This window comes from Gopherus evgoodei, chromosome 8 (assembly GCF_007399415.2).
Source record: "Gopherus evgoodei ecotype Sinaloan lineage chromosome 8, rGopEvg1_v1.p, whole genome shotgun sequence".
In the NCBI taxonomy this organism is placed as follows: domain Eukaryota; kingdom Metazoa; phylum Chordata; order Testudines; family Testudinidae; genus Gopherus; species Gopherus evgoodei.
Window position 1 is genome coordinate 53967771 of NC_044329.1, and position 26555 is coordinate 53994325.

Genomic DNA, 26555 nt, shown 5'->3' on the forward strand with positions numbered 1-26555 from the left:
AGGCCAGGATTTTAACCTAAGAGCGAGCGTATTGTAAGAATGAGCTTTCTTTGACAACTCAGAGGAGGGCTTGTTTTTGCTGCTGAGATATTGGTATTTTTTTAATAACAAAAAAATCAAGCCTTTCCCCAACAGGTTGAGAACTACTTAGTAATTTAAAAAAATGTTTGCTATTAATTTGATCAGCATTGAAACAGAAATACTCAAATATCTCAGGGCTTTGTAAACATTTCTAAATTATGCTTTAGGTCCCACTCCAGTTTAAGCTGCTCTCTCACCCTTTAATCTTGGATGTGTACGAACCTAGAACCAAAGTATGGGGTTTTGTTTGCTGTTTGTTTAAATTCAGAACTAGGGAAGCAAAGATTTTTTTTTTAAATGGGTGTAATCAAGAATAATGTGACTTTCAAAACAAATAAACTCCAGTGTCTGAAGTAATGTCCTGATTTTCCCTTTGGTAATCAGAGACAGAGAGATGACCTTGGGTCAGGATATGTGCATACTTTTGTCTATTTTGGGCTGACTTAATGCGCATTAAAATTGCACATGGTTTTAATGCAGAATTCCTCAATCTGAGAATTTTTTATGTTAGGACAGTCACCCCCTTTTAAATACTAAAAATATCTCCTCTTATTTGCATAACACTACATATTTTTGCTGGCATTGTGAAGGGAGAGGAGATGCTCTCTTGTTACTGCAACAAAAGGGCACATTGAGACCAAACGACATTGGGACATGTGTTAACTTCTGGAAATCATTCTCTAGTTATATAATACTGAGGACTGGCTTTGGGAAATTTGCTAGACTTCTCCTGTTTTGAATGCTGTTTGAGTAATATTTTTAAAATGCTGCATGCTCATAATGGAACGATGCAGAAATGCACCCACTTATACTACAGGTACCCCATCCCAAAAAAACTACGAAAGCACCCTTCAGCTCTCACAAAGCCTCGCACCTCTTTCTGGAGGGACCAACTTGGACACTGGCTTTTTCTCTCCCTTCCTCTGCTCTCTACACTAAATCATACCCCTTTGTTTGCTCTGTCATGGTAAATCCATTGTTCACATTCATAGGTGCCTTCTGGTTTGAGAATGATAATGTATGAGTTGCCATCCGGCTGAATAGAAGGACGCTTTGTGGATATTTATAGACATGCTGAATGGAATTTCTAAAGCCACGGAAAAAAGAACAATGCAGTTGTTGATCTGGTAGGTCAGGTTATATGACAAGCTTGCAGTGATGCTCTCCTCAGTTTAGCAGTGGAGTATGTACAGAAAAAGGAGTTCTGTTTTTTTAACCTTGTTACTCAACTGGTATTAGCATTTGAAGGGTCATAGGGCCTGATCTTTGATCCTGTGAGTAGGCCAACTGATCTATTTTTTTGAATGCCTAATTGTAAGAATGCAGAATGGAATGGATTGCATCAGACTGCAGGAGGAAAATCTCTCATCAATGCTCAGCTTAACACGTTGATACTCTGCATAACATGTGCAGGATTTAGAATAGGGGTCAGTTTTCCAGATGTCTTTCTATTCCATGTTTCGTATTTACTTCAGGTCCAAATGCTTAGCAAAGCTACACAACTGCATTCTTGAATAAATTACCTTCAGGAGAGACTTTGGCCTTCCAAATGTTGTTATGCTTTCTTATATGAGCTGACTCCTTCACAAAATGGCCCCACACTGAGAAATGAATCAGCCCCAGCTTTGAATCTCTCCCCAGGAGAAGGTGTGCAACATTATAGTTAGTGAGAAATCCCAATTTTGTTATCTGATTTTCCACAATTCTTCAAACACCAGGTGGCAATTTACTCCTATGGTTGCTAACTTGAGAGGTTGATTTTTATGTACTGAAATCCTTTTGGTCCCCATTATTCAGTACTACTCAACCTCTTGAAGTTGAAATGTAAGATAAAGGTGTAGATGAGGAATACAAGAAAACAGAGCCTCAGAGTTTATGAACCACTGTGCATCTTTATGACGCTGCTAGTGCACTGTCATAGATTTGCGTGGTCTTTGAAAACACTTAAGTCCCAAATAGTCTGTAGTCTAAACTAGTAAAATACCTCGCAGCCAAGCTATGGCCCAAGCTCTGGAGAGATCAGCCACCTTGGAAGACCCACTAAAAATGAGTAAGTTGGATAGGGATTTTGCTTGCCACAGAAACAGAGGCCATTCTGGGTACAGTATACAAATTAGTACCAAGAAATATCATTTTATCATGATGCATTCTCTGTGTAATTTGCATTTAGTTTCCCATGGGTCTGGACGACAGGCTTTCTGCTGGTTCCTAGAAAGTGGACATCCAAACTGTGGCATCCAAAGTTGCAAAAAATGTACTTTCAGTCACTCTCCACTGTTTTACTGCAGGTACTGTTGTACAGTCAGAATTAAGAGATGACAGAGCTGTGTGTTGACATTCATTGCTCTTCACTGATGTACATTCCCTGTTGGCTATTGGCAGCTCCTTATACCAAGATGGCATATTACGTTGCCAGCAGTTGGTGTGGAAAGTTGTTCTGACGTAGCTAACCCACTTGACAGCATAACTGTGGCTGGCCCACTCTGCCTCATGCTCAGTTAAGTACTGTAGTTGTTAGTGCTGTGGAAGATGTTATTCTAGTCTATAAATCGTATCGGCTGAGCGTAGAAATATTGGATGCTATACTGGTGAAGCCTACGTTTAGTGGAAATTATAATGCAAAAGATTTTGCATTTTGCAACTCACATTTAACTTCTACACCAAAAATAAGTCTGAGTAACGTGGTTTCGGTTTTTTAGTGATTGTCTAAGTTAAAAACAAGTAAGGGGTTTTTGTGTGCACACTTGATACAACCACATCAAGTAAAATTCTTTGTTTCACAAACCTTAATTTGTCAATGGCAAATATATATATATATAATCTCCATCCATCTGGAGGTGTAATGTTCTATTTTTTTAGACTGAGCTGTGTATGTGCTCCTCAATATTAGGATAGTCTACGGTGGTCAGATCATGTTTCCCGATGCTAGAGAGCGTCTCATTTAACTGAGTCTCCTAAACAGGAAGAATGTTGAAATACACAGAAATTAATTTTGCTTCAGCATTGCTCTAAACTATTGTAAATCAAGCCTATGTTGCAAGAGTCAGGCAGTGTAGCACATAGACATGAATTTATTGGCATATTCAGTGCCAATCATTTCATGAAATATTCCCTAAAGAAAATGTACATGTTTTCTGAATGGTCAGAAAAATCCTACTGTAATGGTCTTTATCTGTGCCCTGAAACTTGTCTCAAGGAAGAGTTAATGTTTTCAAGCTGGCAGATTCAGAACATTTAGAGCTATAAGATTATAGTTACTTATTTGAAAATTTTATACAAATATTAACTCTTCTCACATGCATATAATGCTTTTACTAACATATAGAAATTCAGAGTGTGTACAGCTTCTGATATGGACTGCATCTTTGAGGGCTAAATATTTAATTCTAACACTACAGTCTTGGCTTATACTCTACTTTCCTCCTAAGGTTGATTGAATGCTGCAGTGTCTGAGGATTTGCTGGCCTCTAGCGGGGAAGATACAAAAGTCTAACAACTTTAACATATTTTAGCTCTGAACAAGTCAGTTTTAATTGTGGGTTGTTACTGAAAGGAGAGGAGCATTAGGAATCATTCAGATCTCAGCAGAGGTAAACCAGTGTAAAACTTAAATGTATAGCAACAAAATTTAATGTTACAAAAAAGCCAACATGTCTGACACCTAGAAATGTGTAAAGAGGTTCTTTGCATGTATGTTTCCTACATTTTGATAAATTGGGGTACCCAAGGCTGTATATTCTTGAGACTTGAACAGCAGTCTTGACATTTACTACCACTATTTCAACTGAGGGGTTCCCACAAATCTTTTAACAGTGTATCTTAATCCTTACCTGTTTCCTCTAGAATACCAAGCCAGCAATAGCTCCATCAAGTCACATCATTCCTGATGTGCAGCACCTCCTGCTGTTCTGGACTTGGCTGCTCCTGAGTGGAGACTGCCATGTATGGTGTATGTTTTGTGACATAGACGCACATGTTTTAGTCAAGACAATAGGTGTGATATCTTCCCCAGTCTTGGAGAAAGCTTGTTGGTGATAAGATGCACAATGCATCGGTAGTTAGTGCATATAATTTTAATGGGAAACAAAACAAGTTTTAAAAATAAATGTGCTCAGCCCACTAGACCACCTTGCCTCTCAACTCTGGGAACCAGGCAGGTTTGAATTCTATTCCTAATTCTGCTATTGAGTCACTGTATGACTTAGGGCAAACTTGGGCAGACTTTTGTGTCTGTCTTTACAATCTTTATAATGAAGAGTGACATCCCCCACACCTCATTTTGGAAGGGAAGCGTCTCAGTATTAGAGAAAGCACTGCTGGCAGGACATGCTCAGTGAAGAGCACTCTGCTTTGGAATCTACATCCGCCATAGTCAGAAATAGCCTGCATTTATTAACTTTCAAGGCAAGGCTTACGGCCTGTGTGTTTACTCAGGCTTTTAAGGAGGGAGAGGTGATAAGGGCTGATGTTTGAGGGACAAGGGGATTGAGTATGGAAGCTGCTGGTTTTACTTTTTGTTCCAGTTTTTTATAGTTCTTAGCACAGTCACTTAGAGGTGCCTCAGGTGCTTTTGAATTGTTACAGATCTATTATAAATAAAAATAAACGTGTTAATATTTGTACTGTGACCTATACAAAGTTCCACACAGCTGACTTGCAGAAGAAGAGTGGACTGTTTAATATACTGAAACATGCACTCTTTTTAAATACAATTTGCAGTTTTAGACTGTTTCTATCTACAGAGACTCAAAAGCACAAGAAGATGGCTAATTAAGCTCTCTAATGATTCCATTTTATTCTTTCACAGATGTGAAAGGGCCACCTACCCACAGACTGTCCTGCGGCCAGTCACCCTACACTGAAACTACAACATGGGAGAGAAAATATTGCATCCTGACGGACAGTCAGCTGGTGCTGCTCAACAGGGAGAAGGAGGTGAGACGCTGCCAATGCCAAAGGGATTTCTCCTTTTGAATGTATTTGTCAGACAGCCAGAGAGCGTTTCTCTTCCTCTCTAATTAAGGGGGTCATGGCTGTAGTTGGGAGTATCGCTCAGGGGAAGCTAAAATAGTATTAGTGGTGGTAGGAGATAGAGAATTGTCTCAAATGTACATCTGTACCCCGATATAACGCGGTCCTCGGAAGCCAAAAATCCCTACCGCATTATAGGTGAAACCCCATTATATCGGGGTAGCGGCAGCAGCGCTCCAGTGGTGATTTAAAGGACCCGGGGCTCCCCGCAGCAGCCGGAGCCCTGGGCCCCATTAAATCGCCGGCCAAGCCTCACTGACGCAGCTCCCGGATAGCAGCGGCAGGGCTCCAGCGGTGATTTAAAGGGCCTGGGGCTCCCCGCAGCAGCCAAAGCCCTGGGTCCTTTAAAACGCCACCAGACCCCTGGGGTTACCACGCTATATGCAAACCTGTGTTATATCAGGTCGCATTATATCAGAGTAGAAGTATACTGAGAAGAGAAGATGCTGTCTGCAAACTTCATATTATGTTGTCATTTTTGCTATAGTCAGCTGGGAGGAAAGGGAAGCTGAGATAGGGTTTGCCCCTTTCTCTTGGTAAACTGGGCAAATGATAGGTGTCACTGGCAAAGGATGCTCAAAGCTGTTACAGCCTTCTTTGCTGTAGCTGTAAATTCATTATTTGTGTCGGTGGGATACATGGTATGGTGATTTGGTATAAAGGCTATCTCAGTATGATTCAGGGATAGCTGCATACTTCACTCGCATTGTTCCAGCCACAAGCTGATAGAACCTTTACCCTACACCACACTGTCATGTAGTCTGTATGTCAAACATTAGAGGAAACCCTATTACAAAGGTGCTAGTTTTAAAGATTTTGTTCAGACTGCTTTTGTACCCTTCTGCCTGTAAAGCTAGTCTCCTCTACTTACCATGAAACCAACCATACAGTTCTCAGAAGGAGCTGTAGGAACCTCTTAAAAAGTGGCCTAAAATGGTTTTAAGGCCCAGGATTCCATAGATCCGGCAGTGAGATAGGAATTTCCATGTTTAAGTCACTAAAGAAAATCATGGGCATGGAGGAACTAGTACTATCCATATACTAATCCCAGTTACACTCTGCATAAGAGAAACATACCTCATAAAATGTAAATTGGAACACACTAGGTTAAATCACAAATAACTATCTGAAGGCTGTTTTTGAATACTAATCACATAATAATTGGGTATTTGTTTCAGTTACAAAGGTCAGTTAGGAAGGTTTTGCAAGGATATGAGTAAGATGAATCTCTTGGCTAGAAATAAAATCGTGGGAGGGTTATATTAGTGTGTACTATCACTAGTGTATTAAGTTAATGAGTAATATTTAAATGCTTTCCTGTTCTGCCGGTTGTGTTAGAAATTGAAGATTCTGTATGTGGGCATACAAAACGGGTATTAAATATACCAGTTACAAACAAAGGAATCCAGCAGGAAAGTTAACCTTCACAGTGTGGTCTCGGAGAAGCCTGCCAGGAGTATTGCCTTGAGAAATTACTCATCGTTTCATCCAAATTGAGCCAAGTAGACACTGCCTGTGGTACAGGTGTGACTCCATACACTAAGCAGCTGACTTGTTTTAGAAGCTACAGTCTACAGACTCAAATTTGCTATTTTGATTTTTTTAAAGTAATTGTAACTACTCGAAATGGAGAAAGAAGAGAAAATCCTACTGGAACCTTCAGTTGCACATAATAAAAATAGAAGACCTCTAAATCTGTACACATGAGGGTGTGTTTCTCTGCACTTATAAAAGCACAAGTATTTACAAGAAATTCTCTTGTGCAATCTTAAGGTGAAGAAACAAAGAGCTGATAAAACAGACTAATACAAAACAGCATAAGCACAAAGTGGTTTTATATCTTGAATGCTTTTTGCAGTAGGTTAATCTCGGTTGTGTTTATAGAGGACGGAAAGAAAAAATCCACTTGGAGAATTTTAATCGGCAGGTTATTCCTGCCAGAATAAAAGGTCTAGAGATGGGAGTGAACTAAGATGAAAAAGGAGAAGTCAGGAGACAAGCTTGGGTGGATCATGTGGGATGTAGGAGGAGATTTAAAGAAAACATTGCAAGTGGGACCAGAACTGTGTAGAGCCCTGAAAGTATAGGTGAGTAGCTTGAACTTGATACAGAAGGAAAGTGGAAGCTAGTGAAGGGAATGACGAAGTGGGGAAAACATGTTCAGAGTAGCATCGGAGGAAGATGATCTGGGAGACATCTTTTTGCCTAGGTCAGACGGGGATGAGGCAATCAGTGCGAAAGAGAGAGAGGGGTTATGGTAGCAAAGATGAAAGGTGGTGAAAGTGTTCAACATCTATTTTTTTTTAGATTTTGATCCACTAAAGTAAGAGACTTTGGGTTAAATTGGAAAGGCTCATACTAGTATGATGTTCACTGAATGTAACGTTTTATATCCAGGAGAGGGGGAACCAGTGCATGCAGAATACAATTAGGGAAGTAAAATAAACCTTAACTGTTTCACCTGTCACACTGGACTTACCTGCACTTCGTTTCAACACAAGGAGTGTTCTGAATGAAATGTGTAGACCTATTTCAGTATGCTTGGGGAAATGAATAGAAACATGTAATAAGACATTGGAAAAACTGCTTACAAGTATTTTTTTTCCAGAAACACTACACAAGTACATATATTGATTTGACTGAACAGAGACTATGCCAAGAATTCACTGTGTGCATATATTTCACGATGCAGTTGGGTCCAATGTATCTTCAGTTACTTAGACAAAAATAAATTATGCCAGCATCACCTTGTTGGAGTGTAGGCTAACAATAAAAACTTAACACTTTTGTGAACTTGTATGGAATTAAAATTGACAAGGCAGAAGAGGAGACAGCACTAAGGAAAAGAGATCAAAACCCAGAAAGCAAGTAGAAAGAGAATAAGTCTGAGGAGGAGGGGGACACAAGCCCACGGGCTCCTCCATGAAGTGAGGAATCACTAGCCTGTGAGATGTGGACCTACTGTAAGATTTCAGAGGCACTTTTATGTTGTGATAATGCCTTGCAGCATCTTCCAAGACCAGTAGAACAGGTCTAGGCTGCTTCACTTAAAAAGTTAAGGTTTTTTTCCACAATGGAAACATATACTAGATCTGATTTCCACTCTGTTGTTTGGGGACAATGTGGATCTTTCCATCATCTCGGTAAAACTTTTATGTAAGGAAAGAGCTGTGAAAGCATGTTTTTAAGATACCATAGTATAGGGCTATTCTCATAAAGGCCAAAGAAACAGAGTTTAATTTAAGGGGTAATGGAATAGTTTAGTGCTTCTGAGGAGTGGCTGCAGATGGATAATCACACAGGACTCCCATGAGGGAGGACATAAACGTGGGATCATGTGACAAGTAAGTGCCAGTCTCACCAGCAGGGTTGCAGTTCTTCTGAGGTTTGCTGTCTGTAATGTGACTGTTGTCTGGGTAGAATCTGTTGTTTTCTTTTGGATTAGAAGTAGACTAGGCAAGGATGAAGAGCATTTTACATTGCGCAAGATTCTTTCTGAAGCTTCTTCCCTCAGATTCCAGGTTCTTTGCCTTCCTTTTTCAAGGATGAAGGGGGACAATGAGCAGAGTCAAGGTGTAACTGTTGCTAGTTTGGGGGGGCACCCAACTGCCCTATACGTTGCCTCTGCTGCCCACCCCATTGTCCCTTTGCATGCTCCCCCTCTCCCGGTTTCCTCCTGCTTTGCCCCTGAGGCCCGCTGCTCCTCCCTAATTCCCCCTTCCCTCCCTTTCCCGGCGGGGCACGTCCAGCTCCCAGCATTGTGCAGAGAATCAGCCCTGGCGGGAGCACTCAACATACCTGCAGCCTGCCTTGTGGGCTCCTTGCTCCCCCGCAGCCTCTGGCTGGTCCGGTGCCCTGGAAAAGTTCAAGACCCTCCTGCACGGGACACTACCCAGGAAAAGCCAAGTCCTGTGTGTGCCAAAGCCACCTGGAATCCTGCACAACGCCAACACAGGTGAACCTCTCTGTCCCTCAGATAAGCCCATTCCTGCCCCAAATTCACAGGCTCCAGAGCAGAGCCATCTTCGCCCCTCCACCACCCTGCTCAGCCCAGGCCCTGTCCCCCAGGCGCATGGGGCTGCTCCAACCCCTAGGCTTTGTGCCCAAGGCAGCAGCCATATATGGTGCTGTTCCTCCTGCAGGGAGCATCCTCCCCACTGAGCCACCTCTGGCCAGGCTCCATGGTGGCTGAAGCCCCTGCATAGCCCAGCACCTGCTGCTGGTTCAGGGATGGTGGGGATGGATCTGCTGGTTTTCCCTCCCAGACCAACTCCCTGCTGCTGGGCACTGGCAACAGCCCTGCCCAGCCTGCTGCCACCACCTGCTGCAGTGGCCCTTACCGGCCCCAGTGTGCTGCCCAGTTGGATGGTCTCCATGGAGAGCCCCGGGACTCCACTGCTCCTGCTGAGCCCCCTGGTGTAATAGCTCCCCAGTGCTGGTGGATGCCTGGCTGGAAATGGAAGGCAGAAATCTTTGAAGGCATGTGTCAAGGTAGTATCCCCACTCTGAACCTTAGCGTCCAAAAGATGGGGTACCTGCATGAACCCCTCTAAGCCTAATTACTAGCTTAGAAATGATAGAGCTGCCACCACCCAAAAATATAGTGTTTTGGGACACTTTCTGACTCCCCAAACTCTTCCCTTGAGACCCCAAGACCCAAACCCCCTTGGATCTTAACACATGGAAAGTAAACCCTTTCCCTCACTGTTGCCTCTCTCAGGCATCCCCTCCCTGGGTTATCCTGGAAAGACTATACAGATTCAAGCTCCATGAATCTAAAAGAGGAAATTCGCCTTCCCCCCCCCCTCCTCTTTTCCCCCTCACCCCACTCCCTGAGAGAGAGACAGATTCCTAACACAGAGAGAAATCAGGCTTTTCCTCCCCCTTCTCTCCTTTCTCCCACCAATTCCCTGGTGAGTGCAGACCCCTCCCCTTGAGTCTTAGACAAGGGAAAAATCAATCAGGTTCTTAAAAAGAAAAGCTTTTAATAAAAGAAAGAAAAAGTAAAAAATTATCTCTGTAATATCAAGATGAAAAAATGTTACAGGGTCTTTCAGCTTATAGAGAATAGAGAGAATCCTCCCCCCAGCACAATACAAGTTGCAGCAAACAGAAATACAATCCTTCCAGCAAAATACACATTTGCAATAAAGAAAATAATCAAAAGACTAAACCGCCTTTCTAACTAGTTGTCATGGTATAATTCCCCACTCTGAACCTTAGCGTCCAAAAGATGGGGTACCAGCATGAATTCCTCTAAGCTCAATTACCAGCTTAGTACTTGTAGCGCTGCCTCCAACCAGGAATTCCAGGGCCTGGTACACTCCGGTCCCCCCCAAAACCTTGCCCGGGGACCCCCAAGACCCAGTCCCTCTGGATCTTAACACAAGGGAAGTAAATCCTTTCCCTCACCATTGCCTCTCCCATGCTTCCCCTCCCTGGGTTACCCTGGAAGATCACTGTGATTCAAATTCCTTGAATCTTAAAACAGAGAGGAAAATCCACCTTCCCCCCTCCTTCTCTCTCCCCCTCCCAGACTCTCCCTGAGAGAGAAAGTAATCCTAACACAGAGAGAAATTAACTTTTCTCTCCCCCTTCCCTTCTTTCTCCCCACCAATTCCCTGGTGGATCCAGACCCAGTCCCCTGGGGTCTCACCAGAATAAAAAAACAATCAGATTCTTAAACAAGAAAAGCTTTTAATTAAAGAGGGAAAAACAGTAAAAATTATCTTTATAAATTTAAGATGGAATATTTTACAGGATCTTTCAGCTATAGACACTGGGAATACCCTCCCAGCCTAAGTATACAAGTACAAATTAAAATCCTTTTAGCAAAATACAAATTGGAACTCCTTCCAGCCAAATACACATTTGCAAATAAAGAAAACAAACATAAGCCTAACTCGCCCTATCTACCTAGTACTTACTATTCTGGACATATAAGAGACTGTATCAGAGATTGGAGAGAAACCTGGTTGCTTGTCTGGTCACTCTCAGAACCCAGAGAGAACAACCACCAAAAACTAACAGCACACACAAAAACTTCCCTCCCTCAAGATTTGAAAGTATCCTGTCCCCTGATTGGTCCTCTGGTCAGGTGACAGCCAGGCTCACTGAACTTGTTAACCCTTTACAGGCAAAAGAGACATGAAGTACTCCTGTTCTATTAACCCTTAACTATCTGTTTATGACATTAGTACTTACCAAATTTAGCAGAAGAGACTTTTTCAGAAAGATTGGAGGAACCTGGATACATGTCTGGCCTCTCCTGGCCCCCAGAGATAACAAAGCAAAAACCCAAAAAACACAAACAAAGGCTTCCCTCCACCGAGATCTGAAAGTATCTTGTCTCCTGATTGGTCCTCTGGTCAGGTGTTCCAGGTTTACTGAGCTAGTTAACCCTTTACAGGTACAAGAGACATTATGCTTTACCATCTGTTTATGACAGCATGTGACCTGTGTAGTTCCCCCTCCCATCCCCATGCATTGCCTCTAATATGGAGCTGCCACATCCTTTTTCCTGCTTCCTCCACCCTGTGACAAAATTTGCTTCCTGCTGGCCTCTCCTACTACTAGTAGCAGCAGAGGGAGCAATTTATTTTTCCTACTCCTCCTCCCTCCTTATCCCCTTTCATGGAGCAGCAGCAGTGATCGCAGCAGAAGCTACGGGGCGCAAAACTTGTCACATTAATTTCTTCTTTAAAGGCACAGAACAAAATTTTCCAAAGCACCTAAGTTCAGTTTTCAAAAGAGACTTGGGAGTAGAGATCAGAACTTTCCAACAAAACATTTTTTGGTCGTAAAATGCTTTGTCAAAACAAACTTCAAGAATGAATGGCTAATCTCCTGCTTTGAAATAAAGTTTCAAAATTGTTGAAATGTCCCATTTTGATACTTTGTAAATTAAAAGCAAAAGCTTTTTGTCTTGAAATCACTTTATGGTTTGACCTTTTAGGTAATTTATACTTTAAAAGGTAAACAATTTGGACAAGTAAAACAAAATTTTTTAATTCTTGTCTTGATTTGGGAAATTTTGGAATATCTTAAATTCTCACAGGACAGAAAAACCAGTTCCTGCCAACCTCTGCTTAGGGGCCTTGAGTGCCTTTGATTTTCATTGAGACTTAGGCTCCTGAGTTCCTAAGTCACTTTTGCAAATGTGCTTTGGGTGCCTATGTCTCTTGCATGCTTCTGAAAATTTTACCTGTGGTGCCTTTATTGTTATGTCTGGCTGAAAGCCCCAAATATAGGCTTTGGTTTTAGGATTTGCACCACGGAATATAGTTTGATCATGTAGTTCAGTTACAAGGATATCTCTGAGCTCTCAACCTGCCCTTGTTGAATCCTGGAACTTGCAAGTCAAACGTCTTAACTGGCAAGAAAAGTTTTTGGAATGTCCATGGATATCTATTTATATCCCAGGGGGCAGTCTGAGGCAGGATCTAACATTAAAAAAGCAGCTTCAGGAAGGCCAGTTCAGGGTTAGACTATACTCAAGATAGTGGGGTCTTGTAGCTTGCCAGGAAAAAGTTACTTGAAGAAATAACTCAAACCTAAATCCCATAATGGGCACTGAAGTTGCAACATTTCAGGATTCTCTTCAATCCTGTGCTGAAATGCTCAGTAATTGGAATAGATTCGGTCGGAGTGTTGGGGGAAGCAGGAGGAATACTGTTTAGACAAGGTTTAATGTGCTACATAGGTCATGGGGCTTTGGTTCTGCCTTTGCAGGTGTTTCCGTGCCACCTACTCTTGGAGTACATTTGACCCAGTCTAAAGCAGCTGATACAGCATATCTAAGACATCCCTAACATTGAGATATGCAAGGCTTTCTGCCTGGAACTCATTTCACACATACATGCAGCATTACTTCTGTGATTTGACAGCTAGATCTGATGCCTGGTGCCTGAGGGCAGTTGTGCAGTATTAAACTAGTTCTCCTTAGACCTGCCGCCTCTTCGGGTGATTAATGCTAATTAACTTCTCAAGAGTGGGAAGCAGTACTGGCAATACTTCAGGGAGAAAGAAAGGTTACTAAGGGCATGGCTACACTTGCGAATGTAGAGTGCTTTGAGTTAAACCAGTCTTCGTAGAGCGCAGTAGGAAAAGCACTGCAATCTGTTCACACTGACAGCTGCAAGCGCACTGGCATGTCCACATTTGTGGCACTTGCAGTGGCATTGGGAGCGGTGCATTTTGGGCAGCTATCCCACAGAGCACCTCTTCCCATTCTGGTGCTGTGGCTTGTGTGAAGGGAGCAGGGATGCGGGGCATTCTGGGTCCTGTCCCAACGCCCCATGATGCATCGGTTCGAATCCCAGCAATCCCTCTGCTTCTGTCCATAATTGGCTCAATCTTTCAACGTTTTTTGTACTGCACACTCTGTCTTCCCTTTCGGTCTGCGGGAATGGAGCCCGAACTGCCGAGGAATATGCTGATGACTCTCGCCAGCACATCACATTTGACAGTCGAGTTATTCCTTAAGATCCAAAGTGACAGTGAGGACTCTGATGAGGATATCGACTTGAGTAACGCATATGATACAAGATTGCTTTTGGCATTCATGGATATGCTCACCACCATGGAACGGTGCCTTTGGACTCGGGAAACAAGCACTGAGTGGTGGGATCACATCGTCCTGCAAGTCTGGGATGATGAGCAGTGGCTGCAGAACTTTTGCATGAGAAAAACTACTTTCATGGGACGGTGTGAGGAGCTTGCTCCCACCTTGCAGCACAAGGACATGAGATTGAGAGCTGCCTTGATGGTGGAGAAGCAGGTGGCTATTGCAGTCTGGAAGCTGGCAACTCTAGACAGCTACTGATCAGTCACTAACCAGTTTGGAGTGGGGAAGTTGACTGTTGGAATCGTGTTGATGCAAGTTTGCAGGGCCATTAATCGCATCCTGCTCAGAAGAACTGTGACTCTGGGTAACGTGCATGACGAGGCTGGCTTTGAACAAATGGGTTTCCCTAACTGTGGAGGGGCGATAGATGGGATGCATATTCCAATTGTGGCACCAGCCCACCTAACCTCCGAGTATGTTAATCGGAAGGGCTATTTCTCTATGGTTCTTCAGGCACTTGTGGATCACCATGGGCATTTCATTGACATTAACGCAGGCTGGCCCGGAAAGGTGCATGATGTATGCATCTTTCAGAACACTGGCCTATTCAGGAAATAGCAAGCCAGGACTTTTTTCACAGACCAGCAGATCACCATAGGGGAAGTCGAAATGCCCATTGTGATCCTTGGAGACCCCGCTTACCCTTTACTGCCATGGCTCATGAAACCGTACACAGAGAGCCTTGACAGGAGCAAGGAGCTGTTCAACAACAGGCTGAGCCTGTGAAGAATGACTGTGGAGTGTGCTTTTGGCTGTTCAAAGGGCCACTGGTGCTGTCTGTATGGGAAGCTGGACCTGGCCGATAACAGCATCCTTGCAGTTATATCTGCATGCTGTATCCTCCATAACATTTGTGAAGGGAAGGGTGAAAGATTAACTCAGTCATGGAACTCTGAGGTTCAAACCTGGAGGCTGAATTTGAACAGCCAGAGAGCAGGGTTATTAGAGAAAAGGACCTAGGGGTAAGAGTGGATGAGAAGCTGGATATGAATCAACAGTGTGCCCTTGTTGCCAAGAAGGCTAACGGCATTTTGACTGTATGAGTAGGGGCATCGCCAGCAGATCGAGGGATATGAATCATTCCCCTCTATTTGACATTGGTGAGGCCTCATCTGGAGTACTGTGTCCAGTTTTGGGCCCCACACTACAAGAAGGATGTGGAAAAATTGGAAAGAATCCAGCAGCAGGCAACAAAAACGATTAGGGGGCTGGAATACATGACTTATGAGAGGAAAGCTGAGGGAACTGGGATTGTTTAGTCTGCAGAAGAGGAGAATGAGGGGGGATTTGATAGCTGCTTTCAACTACCTGACGGGGTTCCAAAGAGGATGGATCTAGACTGTTCTCGGTACCTGATGACAGAACAAGGAGTAATGGTCTCAAGTTGCAATGGGGGAGTTTTAGGTTGGATATTAGGAAAAACTTTTTCACTCAGAGAGTGGTGAAGCACTGGAAATGGGGTTACCTGGGGAGGTGGTGGAATCTCCTTCCTTAGAGGTTTTTAAGGTCAGGCTTGACAAAGCCCTGGCTGAGATGATTTAGTTGGGTTTGGTCCTGCTTTGAGCAGGGGGTTGGACTAGATGACCTCCTGAGGTCTCTTCCAACCTTGATATTCTGTGATTCTAGAGGGGCCCTGTCATAGCCTTCTTTCTCAGATCTGAACGTTAGAGCTCAGAAAATGAGATACTAGCATGAATTTCCTTAAGCTTAATTACCAGCTTAGATCTGATAGGCTCCCACCACCCAAAAATATAGTGTTTTGGGGCACTCTGACCTCCCCAACCTTCCCTGGGGACCCCAAGAACCAAGACCCCTTGGGTTCTTAAAACAAGGAGAAATAAACCATTCCCCCACCTTCCCCCTCTCAGAACTTCCCTCCCTAGGCTATCCTGAGATACTGATCTAACCTCTTAAATCACCATACAGAGAAGCATCTCCCTTCCCTTCCACAAAGAGGCAAACAGATTAAAGGAAAACAGAGAGAGATTTTATCACTCCCTCCTCCCGTCTCCCCCACCCGTCCTGCTGAGTTATCCCAATCCCCTGGGATAAAACAAGGGAAACAGAGAAAAAACAATCAGTCAGGTTCTCTAAAAAGAAATCTTTTAATAAAAGAAAGGAAAAAGTAAAGAATTATCTCTGTAACTTCAAGATGTCAATATACAGGGTCCTATAGCTTACAGATGCCAGAAAGAGATTTCCCCCCCAGTACCAATACAAATCAGACTATTCCCAGCAACTACACATATAAAAGTTAACCAGCCATATCCACAATTGCAAATAGAGTAAAACAATTTAAAAAACCCCTAAACCGCCTGTTTTTTACTCACTACTTGAAAAGAGACTTAGAGAGCCTGTAGTAATGTCTGGTCTCTCTCAAACCCTCCGAGAGAAGAACAAAGAACTCTCACCCAAACTTCCCTCCACCCGAATTTAAAAGTATCTTGTCTTCTGATTGGTCTTCTGGTCAGGTGTCCAGTTTCCTGCTTGTAACCCTTTACAGGTATAAGAGACATTAACCCTTAACACTCTTGTTTATGACAGGCTCAGCGTGGGGCTGCAAGGATTAGGGATGCCTTGAGGGAGCAATTTGAGGCTGAAAGCCACCAATAATGTCTGGTGCCCTGCACAGGAGTGAAGTGCAGTGGTTCCAATGTGAGTAGTAATATGTGTTTGCTACGCTGACTTGCAGTGCCTGTTGCTTTCCTGGGATAAAATATCTTTTACTTTATGCGATAATAAAGAATGTTTTCAAAGCAAAAAAATCCATTTATTGAAAAGAAACACAGCTGCTTGGGAAACAGAAAGGGCAAGGGGATGGGATAGGGAACAGTACAATCACAGATTTGCGTATGTCCTGTTGTCATATTCAGCCTTCCTGTTTGAAGTGCTGTGCAATGAGTGCTGCACTTCAGGATGGCTATACTGCATGGTGATGAGGATTGAGTGCAGTGGGTAAGGGTCGTAGTTTTCAGGGCTGGGTGGTGAAGCTACAGGTGTTGGAGGCAGCTGGTGGCGATAAGAACCCAGATGTTGGGGAAAGTGGGTTGGAGGTGAAATGGGGGGGCACAAGGGAAAAAGTTTTAGGACAATGGCTGTGGAGGGGGGAGAGGGGTGCCATGGGCATGGTAGTACTCCACCTGCATGGCCACAAGTGCCTGGATCAAGTCCACTTGGCTCTCCATGATGCTTATCAGCTGCTCTGTGCTTTGGTGCTGGCGATCCGCATTCTGCTGGCAGACTGTCCTTTCACTCTCCCACCACTCCTGCACTTTTTGATTTTCATTAAGGGAGTGCTGCATGACTTCATGCAACATGTTCTCTTTGCTTCTACATGGCCTCTTCCTGATTCTTTGCTAGACTCTCAGCTGGTGATAACAAGACTGGCTGAGATCTCAAGGTTGCATCTGTACAGGTAAAATGCAACACTTAACAGAGGCAGCATTATTCACACCAGACAGAACAATGATTCCCCCATACTTAAGGAGGCCAAGCACAGTCTACAGTACACGATAGCCTAATTTGCCCATCCCAAAGCGAGTGCACATAACCCATGGGAGCCCCAAAATGGTGAGTAAGCACAGGGTCAAGGGGGACTGATTCTTTGATGGCTGTACTGTCCTCTGGGTTTCTGTGCTTTGCAGAGAGCCAACAGCTGCAGGGGGCCCCTATACTGAACACTGTCCCCACATTTTCCACAGGAGTTCATCCTGGAAGATATCTCACTGCTGAGGGTGACATGGGAAGCAAGGTAGTCTTCTACTACAATGCGGCTTCCACCCTGGCCCATATGCAACTTGCTTGTGTGCAGCAATGGTCCCCCCGTCCCTCACAGCACAGTGGCGCGGACATGTTAGCCTGACTGGGACAAGGACCAAAGTGGCTATCACACGAAACCTGCGCAAGCGCATTGACCGAGGTCTGGATGAGACCTTTGAAGAGATCACTGGGGCCAATTACCATGATGTGAGAGAGCACATCAATGCCCTATTCCGCATCTAGGCATACATGCAGCCCTAGCCCTCCTAACCCCAAGAGCCCGCACTGAATAACTTCCTTCCCAAAATAAAAGCCGCTTACCGGGAGCCTCCTCTGGTCTTTGTCCTTCCCTAAGCACTGGCTGCCGCGACTGGTTACCTTCCTCCTGGCTTGAGAACAGCTCCTGCCTGCATGCATCTAAGGATGCCGGGGTGTCTTCCTCCTCCTCAGCACCCTCAGTCCCACTTTGCCGCTCTTCCTCCTCCTCTTGCCTTGTTGGTCTGGGCTTTGAAATGTCCACGCTGGTACTCGGAGTGGAGATCGGGTCGCCCCCAAGTATCACGTCCAGCTCTTTATAAAAAAGGCAGGCCGCAGGGGCAGCACCGGAGCTGCTGTTTGCCTCGCGGGCTTTGCAGTAGGCATTCCGCAGCTCATTCACTTTAACCTTGCACTGCAGAGCAGCCCGGTCATGGCCCCTTTCCATTATGTCCTTTGATATCTGCCCAATGGTATCGTAATTCCTACGGCTGGAGCACAGCTGGGACTGGACAGCTTCCTCCCCGTCCCCCAGGGCTGGTGTAACCACTAGGCGAACTAGGCGGCCGCCTAGGGCACCAGGATTTGGGGGCGCCAATAAGCGGTGTCCAGCATCACAGGAGTCAGCTGAGTGGGGCAGGGCAGGGAGCGAGGCCTCCATAACAAATCAGGGGACACCGCACAGGACAGTCAGTCGGAGCCTGCAGCGGAGCAAGGAGGAGACAGCTGGCTGGGCATGGCGACCAGTGCGGCCAAGGTATGGAGCCGTTGGGGGAGGCAGGACGCAGTCCTGAGCTCAGGAGAGCTTTGCCCTCCAACACTCTATGCTGGGGCTGGGTGCGGTCACCTCTTGAGGCGAAGGAAAATGAAACTAAACCCCGCAGCACGATGGAGGGGAAAGGGCAGGTGCAGGTGCTGCTTCCAAACACTGACTCCTCTAGTGGCACTGTGCCAATGCGGGGAGCTGGCCCTGATCCCAGGGAGATCCTCACCTGCTCCCTGGGAGAGCTCGGCTCTGCCTTCCTTGCCCTTGGGTCCCCCCCGGAGGGTGAAGTACTCAGAGCCTGGGAACATTTAGAGACCCTGTGAGCTGGGGGCATTCTCAGCCTCCTCCTTGCTCATAGGTTCCGCTGGGCCAGATGGGACCGTTGTGATCATCTTCTCTGTCTCCCTTGTATTAATTCTAATGAACAATGCCACATTATGCAGTATTGATTTTTGAACGTTTATAATAAGTGATGCTCTGGGGGGACCGGGAGGGAGGGCACAAGGTGGAAGTTTCACCTAGGGCACAAAATATCCTTGCACTGGCCCTGCTCCCCCCAAGCACTGGTGAGGTCCAGCACCTTTTCATTGCTCCATACTGGGGATTGTCTGGCATGTGGAGGCATGGTCACCTGGAAAGATTCGCTGAGAGCAATGCACGCCTTGCTGAGCAAACAGGAAGGGGATTTTCAAAATTCCCAGAGAATTTAAAGGGCAGGTCTGACAGTTGGTCACCTAAGGACAGGGCAGTAGAGTTCAAACTGATGACCAGAGTAGCTAGAACAGGCATTGTGGGACACTTCTGGAGGCCGATCAGAGCGCATTAACAGACCAGGGCATCCACACTGGCGCCACGGCGCTTCAGCGGGGGCGCATCGGATGTTATTCCACTCTCTGAGGTGGAGTACCAGTAACGCTCTAGCTGCAGAGTCAGAGCGCTCTACGTGCCTTGCCAGTGTGGACGAGTTATGAGTTAGAGCGCTCTGGGCTGCTTTAATGCGCTCTAACTCGCAAGTGTAGCCACGCCCTTAGTAAATAATGCTAGTTTAAAATTACAGTATGGATCCCTGATTCCCCTGCCACTTACCTTCCTCTCTTCTTCAGAGTCTTTCACATTCTGTTTGAGTTTGTTTAGACTGAAAACACAGTTTCAAACAAGAATAATTTTACTGAACCCAGCACTGTTTTAAGACCGACTTAGGCCAAATCGACTCTTAACAATTTTGGCTGATGTAGCAATGTTTGTTGTGGTATGACTTTTTTTTGTAGACATTTCAATACCTACAAAAGCCCTAGTGTAGATGCAATTATACCATCATAAATTGCTTTCACAGTATAGCTTATTGTGCTCACCAAACTAATATAAATTATACTGGCAAAAGAACTTTTTTGATTATATAAGCTGCATCTACAGGAGCAGAATTTGCTGATACAGTTATACCAATAAACCTCTTATAGTGTAGGGCAGTGGTTCTCAAACTGTGGGTCCAGACCCCAAAGTGGGTCACGATCCCATTTAAATGGGGTCCCCAGGGCTGGCTTAGACTTGCTGAAGCCTGGGTCCAAAGCTGAATCCCAAGCCACACTGCCCAAGGCCAAAGCCGAAGCCTGAGGGCTTCAACCCTGGGCAACAGAACTTGGGTTACAGGCCCCCTGCCTGAGGCTGAAGCCCTTGCCCCTCCCTCACCCCATCCAGGGTGGCAGGGCTCAGGCTTTGACTTTGGCCCTCCAACCCAGGGCAGCAGGGCTCAGGCAAACTCAGGCTCCGGTCCCACCCTCCTGGAGTCATGTAGTTATTTTTGTTGTCAGAAGGGCATCATGGTGCAGTGAAGTTTGAGAACCCCTGGTGTATGGCACCCAGTTTAGAAAAACATTAAGTGAAAAGGAGATGGGTTGGAGTCAAGGCCTTTGCTTTTGTAAAACCTTCCACTTGAAGGTTCAGTTTAGCGAAGAAGCATATCTGGGGCCCTGGCGGACGCTGCTTTCCAAATGGTCCTGACCAAGAGTACATGTGCTAGTCCAAGAGAGTTAATTTACAGTTAGTATGCAAGTCTGCTAACTTTCAACTGTTGACCTTCTCACCAGTGCTATCTCATCCTCTTTAGTGGTACCTTATTCACAACTTAAAAATAAATCCTGGAATATCATCTTCATACTCTTTTATTTGTCAGAATTATTTTTTCCTTTGCCCTTTCTTCATCGCTTGTCATATTTCCTTGCTTTTGTCTGTTTAAACTATAATCTCTTCAGGGCGGGGACAGCGTTGTCTGTATTGCTATAAAGGGCTGTGTAAATTTTGAGTTTGTGGTGCTATGTAAACATTACATAACAAGTAGAGAATGAAAGAGGTTGGCATTCTTAAACCCCTATACCTTTGTATCAATGTGTTGCTTTTTAAATGACTTTTGGGGGTGGGGGGAACTAAAATAAGTGTGGTTAATTTTGGTCTGAACTGTGATATTTCATTTAGTTCCTTCTTTATGTACAGTAACTCCTCACTTAACATTGTCCCAGTCAACGTTGTTTCGTTGTTACGTTCCTGATCAATTAGAGAACATGCTTATTTAAAGTTGCACAATGCTCCCTTATAACATTGTTTGGCAGCCGCCTGCCTTTTCCAGTGCTTGCAGAAAGAGCAGCCCGTTGGAGTTGGCTGGTAGGGGCTTGGAACCAGGGTGGACTGGCAGCCCCCCATCAGCTCCCCTAAGTTCCCTGTGCAGCAGCTACCAGCAGCAGGCTACCAATTGCCAGGCAGTTCAGCTGTCCCCCTGACCCCCCACTCCCATGTGCTGCTCCTGCCTTCTGCCTTGGAGCTGCTCCCAGGATCCTCCTGCTCCCTGTGCAAAGGGGAGGGAGGAGAGGGGTGCTAATGTCAGGGTGTCTCCCTCCCCCTGCTCCTGTACCCCATCTTCACAGAGCAAGGAGGGGACACAACAGGGCTCAGGATGGAGGGAGCTTGCTGGCAGCAGCTGCTATCTCAACTTGCTGATATACTTGAAAAGGCAGTGTACTTAGTGGTGTCAGCATTCTTAAAGGGCCAGTGCGGATCTCTCTCTCTGTCTCACACATGGTATGTCTCTCTCACACTCACTCACACAGACACACACACACACAGTGTGTGTCTGTCTCTCTGCCATGCTGTGTATCCTCCCTCCATTTGTGCTGCCTTGTAGAGTGTGAGGCTACATAAACAACAATATGTTAACCCTTAAGGGCTCAGCCAAGTGCTAATTAATTATTTAGCAGTAAGGCATTCCCTGGGAAATATCCCATCCTGTTCCACCCTCCTACTCTACCACCTCAACCAAGCTTCATAATCATCATTGCTGTGTACAGTATTAAACTGTGGGGGGAGGGCAAAAAAAAATTCTCTGGAACCTAACCCTCCCGCCCATTTACATTAATTCTTATAGGGAAATTGGATTCTCTTAACATCGTTTTGCCTAAAGTAGCATTTTTCAGGAACATAACTACAATGTTAAGCAAGGAGTTACTATATGTTTTTGGTCAAAACCATGAGAGGCTTTACAATGCTAAAAACTGAACAAAAAAGGAGGGGAGAATAAAATACCGTGTTCTTAAGGGTTAGAAAGTATGGATGAGTTCTGTGGGTTCTTTGAATCCAAGATAGATGCTACTTTCTGGTAATCTGAAGAAGCAGAGTAAGCATGAATAGGGGTTAGTTTTAGGAATTCGCCAAGGTGCTAGTTAGATTTTAAAGCTGAAATCTAACAAATTAGATTTGCCAATTATAAGTTTTATAGCCAGTATTGAGTGGAGTCTAACTGTGATACCCTTTTTTTGCTAAGTCCAAGGAGTGTTAGTTGACTAATTTTAACACTTGGTTCTTTCTGGGCCTACATTTAGCTTGCACAGTGTTTCTCAGGTCAGGACACTTGGTTATTCTTAACCAAGCAACAGTTTATTAATGCATCCAGAACCACATATGTATACCATTAATCAGTCCATGTGGACGCAAAAAATATTCTAGGCATGTACTGAACACAAAATATACATGCAGTCTTGTAAGAAATTAACATAGACCAGTGTTGGGAACCCAGCAACTATACCAGGGAACAATACAAACCACTAAGATTTTTTTTATTATGCTTACTACTAATAATCAATTACCAATTCTCTACCTCTAATACACTTCTTATATTTCCAGTACTTCTCTATAGAGTAAAGATGCAACTGTTTTGAAGGAACTTTTGAGAGTGTGGTTCCTGATATTTGAATGATTTGGTATGATAAAAACAAGAATATTAAAAGCAATTGCTTATCATTTGTCTCTTAGGCCAGTTTGTTTACAGACGTTTAGCAGACTCGGGGGTCCACACTGTGGCCTCAGCTTTATATTGTTTCCAAGTCCATTGGAGAAGGGCAATGCTCTTAGCGTATGTCTATGCCGCCTATATATAAAAAAAACCCGCAGCAGTGAATCTCAGAGCCTCAGGCTTACACTAGGAGGCTACAAGTAGCTGTGCAGACATTCGTGCCTGGGTTCCAGCCCGAGCAGGAATGCCTACATTGATATTTTTAGCCCCAGAGCACAACCCCAACTCAGCTCACCTGGGCTGTAAGACTTGCTGCTGCAGGGTTTTTTTAATATATATATTTATTTTGCAGTGTAGGTTTAACTGCAGTTCTTCTTTGAATGATGGTCCCACAGATAGGGACCACACATCTCAAAGAACCTCCAGTTACAGGTAAGTAAATTCCTCTTCCTATTGGGCAATGGTCAGCTGGGCACTCAGCTTTCAGCTCTTAGTTTCTCTGCTTCTTCCATTCATATCCAGTAGATGGCATCAGTCTACAAGAAATTTCTTCAATCCTTTACTTTTTGGAGGCTTTTTATATTAACTTCCAAAATTGTATTTCAGAATTTAGCATAGACTATTAATTCAAATATCCCAATTTTTAAGTAAATTCTTCTATTTTTCTAAAGTTTTATATCCACGTTAGGTGCTTATATCTTTCAGTATTATTTTATCTTCCGGTGTGTTAAAATTCCTATCACTTCTATAGTGGAACAGTATTTTAGAGAGAACAAACAAACATCCCCTATAGTTCATAGATTGTACATTCTCTGATTATATTTACTGTATCTCATTTCACATCTTTTAGGGCATATCATAGGCTGAGGTGTTACATTGGAGGAATAAGACAGATTGCTCACTTAGCCCTCGTCCAGACTAACCCGCGGCATCGGCGGGTTAAAATCGATAGCTCGGGGATCGATATATCGCGTCTAGTCTGGACGCGATGTATCGATCCCCGAGCGCGCTTACATCGATTCCGGAACTCCATCAATCCGAACGGAGTTCCGGAATCGACACGGAGCGCCGCGGACATCGATGCAGCGCCGTCCAGACTGGTGAGTACCTCGATTTTAGAAATTCGACTTCAGCTACGTTATTCTCGTAGCTGAAGTTGCGTATCTAAAATCGATTTTAATACCTAGTCTGGACGTGGCCTCAGAGACACATTAGGCAGATTCATTAGGCAGACAAATGTACAGTTTCTAATTTCAGGTGAAAGATATATTTGGCTGCTTTGGGGTATCAGGTAGTTGGACCTCTGGAACATTCAGCTTTTTGGGTCATCCAGCAGGCTATTTCTAACTGGTCTAAACTTACATTTTCTACTCCTCTCTGGCCCTTGGTTAACATATTGGAGACATTAGAGCACTTGGCACAGGGGAAAAAAGGGACACTTATTCTTGTCTGTGTCCTGGCTAGGGATTCTCTGTAACTAGACCAAGAAAGATGGAAATTTCATCCACATGTAAATTATGGGACCCTCTCTGGTTAGAGGGACTAACAATAGTGATAAGACTCTTCTCAAGCATCTGAGCTTGCCTTTTCTGGAAATAGTGTACTTCAACTTCAGTTTAATTGATGCTTTCAGATGAGATTTCTCACATGTTGAGATGGGCATGTCAATTCTCATCCTCCCCGAGAGGAAGCTAAAGATTTTGAATATACACGGCGTGATCAATGTCAATCTTACTTGCTGCAGAGAGTTTAATCTTCAAGGCATATTTGATATCTGTATTAATTACAGTACCCAAGTTAGGATTTCATGTGTATGGAAAACAATCAGAGTTGTGAACCTTGCCACTAGTTAAAGAGCCCTAATCAAGTTTTAGGCAACCGTTGGGTCTCAAATATATGGGAAAAAATGGTCTTATTTGATGGATTTCACTGGTACTTGTTGAATAATATATTCAAAATGATGCAGAGCTGGTAAAATGCTGTAAGAAACTATTGAATAAGTGTTGAATAAACTGTATGAAAAATCACAAGATTCACTGGACAAGATACTCATTAAATATTATTATACCTGTCTGGTATCGGCACCAAACATGGACCAATGAGCCAGATAAATTTCACTCATGCATTTCTACTTTTCTGCCCTTTTTGTTTTTCTAAGTAATAGCTCCTTCCACTGGCCATGATCCCCTCTAGGACACAGTGAATTGATGATACAGCTGAAAACTAAGTTTAGGCATAGCTGCAGAAACTTGGACCTGCTACTAACAAAGAATATAGATTAGAAACCTTGTTGGAAGGTTGGCCTCTGAGAAGCGGGAAACCTATTATCCCATTGTCTGCCTTTGCCTGGCTAGCAGAATGGATGCAGGCATACCAGCTTTAACTGATAGATCTGAGGTCTAGTAGGGTTAGTCATGTAAAAGTAAAAATAGTTACCAAGTGGCAGAGTCTGATGCGAGAAGAATAGACAAAGGTGTAGAGAAGCTGTATTTAGAGAGAAGGGACTATATCCACTTTGTGGGCTAATTAGCAATCTAGTCTTAGGGAAGCTCACAAGGAGAGGAACTGCATTCACTACAGAATTAGAACTAGAGTGGTGATGCATGTCTGCTAAAAGGCTAGTTGTCACAAATCAGCACCTTGAGGTTTTGTGGGTGAGGTTAAGTGGAGTAGGGCACAGGATAGTATGAAGATATTACATGTAGCATTCAACAAGAGCAATCTAAAAGAAAATGCAGAGATAAAGACTGATAAAAGAAATGAAAAAGCATTCAGTAGGAAATATGCCTAAATGGTGTCTGCAAATGAAAACTGCAAATCTAATATTTGATCTTGTTCAAATGAGTGTAACACAAACCAAAAATATTAGTGTCCACTTAGTTTACTAATACTCTTGTCAAATAGACCTCATTCATTAAATCGTCTGAGTAAAAAACCCACCCTCAAAGTATAAAGTTTCAAATAGAATATCCATGAGGGAATTGAGACATTTATTTTGAAAAAATGAACAATGCTTGAAGGAGGCAACAGACAAGCATAGTGTCAAATTACATTTAAAAAAAGACCTTAAGAGAAATGTTAATATTGCACGATTAGTCAGAAAATGCCGGAGCTAAGATTGCATGAGCCCTTACAGCACAGTCTGTAACTAGATGATCACATACATTTCTCAAATACAATATATTATTCATATTGTATATGCCTTTGATACAAATGCCTAATATATTTTGCTCTTACTGTTCCTTTGTGTTATGCCAGACAGAAACAATAGAAGACATTTATGTATAAGGTGCACAGCGAGGCTGAGTTTTTCACTCCGCAAATTATAGGATGCAATTTTTTCCTACAACCATATAAAGAACATGATCCTGTGTGTAATGAGATATTATGTGATCATGCAATTAAAGACTGTATCTCAGTGCAATATGCACAAGAAGACAGAATAAGTTACATTTCTTGACTTTTGAGTGCTTATCTGTGCAGAATTAATGTCTCATAGTTAATTTTTAATAGAAAATTTATAGAATAAGTAATTTGGAAAGGGGAAAAAACTGCATAGTTCCAGATTGGTGATATGCTGCCAGTGCAGTTTCCTGTGAGGCCAGGTCTCCTTTAGAATAATTGTTTAAAAAATATTGTTTAAAATAATTGCTGTGCATGTCTGAAGTTTGCATTTTTTCAGTGTTTTCTAATTGTCACATCTCAGCCAGTTTTCACTAGAGGACTTAATAACCACTGACAAAGGGCTATTGCCCTTCTAA

General features: G+C 43.7%; 1 protein-coding gene across 5 annotated transcripts in view; it reads left to right on the plus strand.

The window, feature by feature from the left end:
* RASAL2 (RAS protein activator like 2) overlaps window positions 1-26555 on the plus strand; it is a 203366-nt gene that overhangs the window by 32415 nt on the left and 144396 nt on the right. For 4 of the 5 annotated variants that reach the window (XM_030572633.1, XM_030572634.1, XM_030572635.1 and 1 more), the window contains exon 2: window positions 4889-5016. In XM_030572633.1, coding sequence (XP_030428493.1) covers window positions 4889-5016 — 128 coding nt within the window. Of the gene's footprint in view, window positions 1-3999; window positions 4029-4888; window positions 5017-26555 lie in introns of those variants that run through there. The other variant, XM_030572637.1, reaches the window with a different exon arrangement.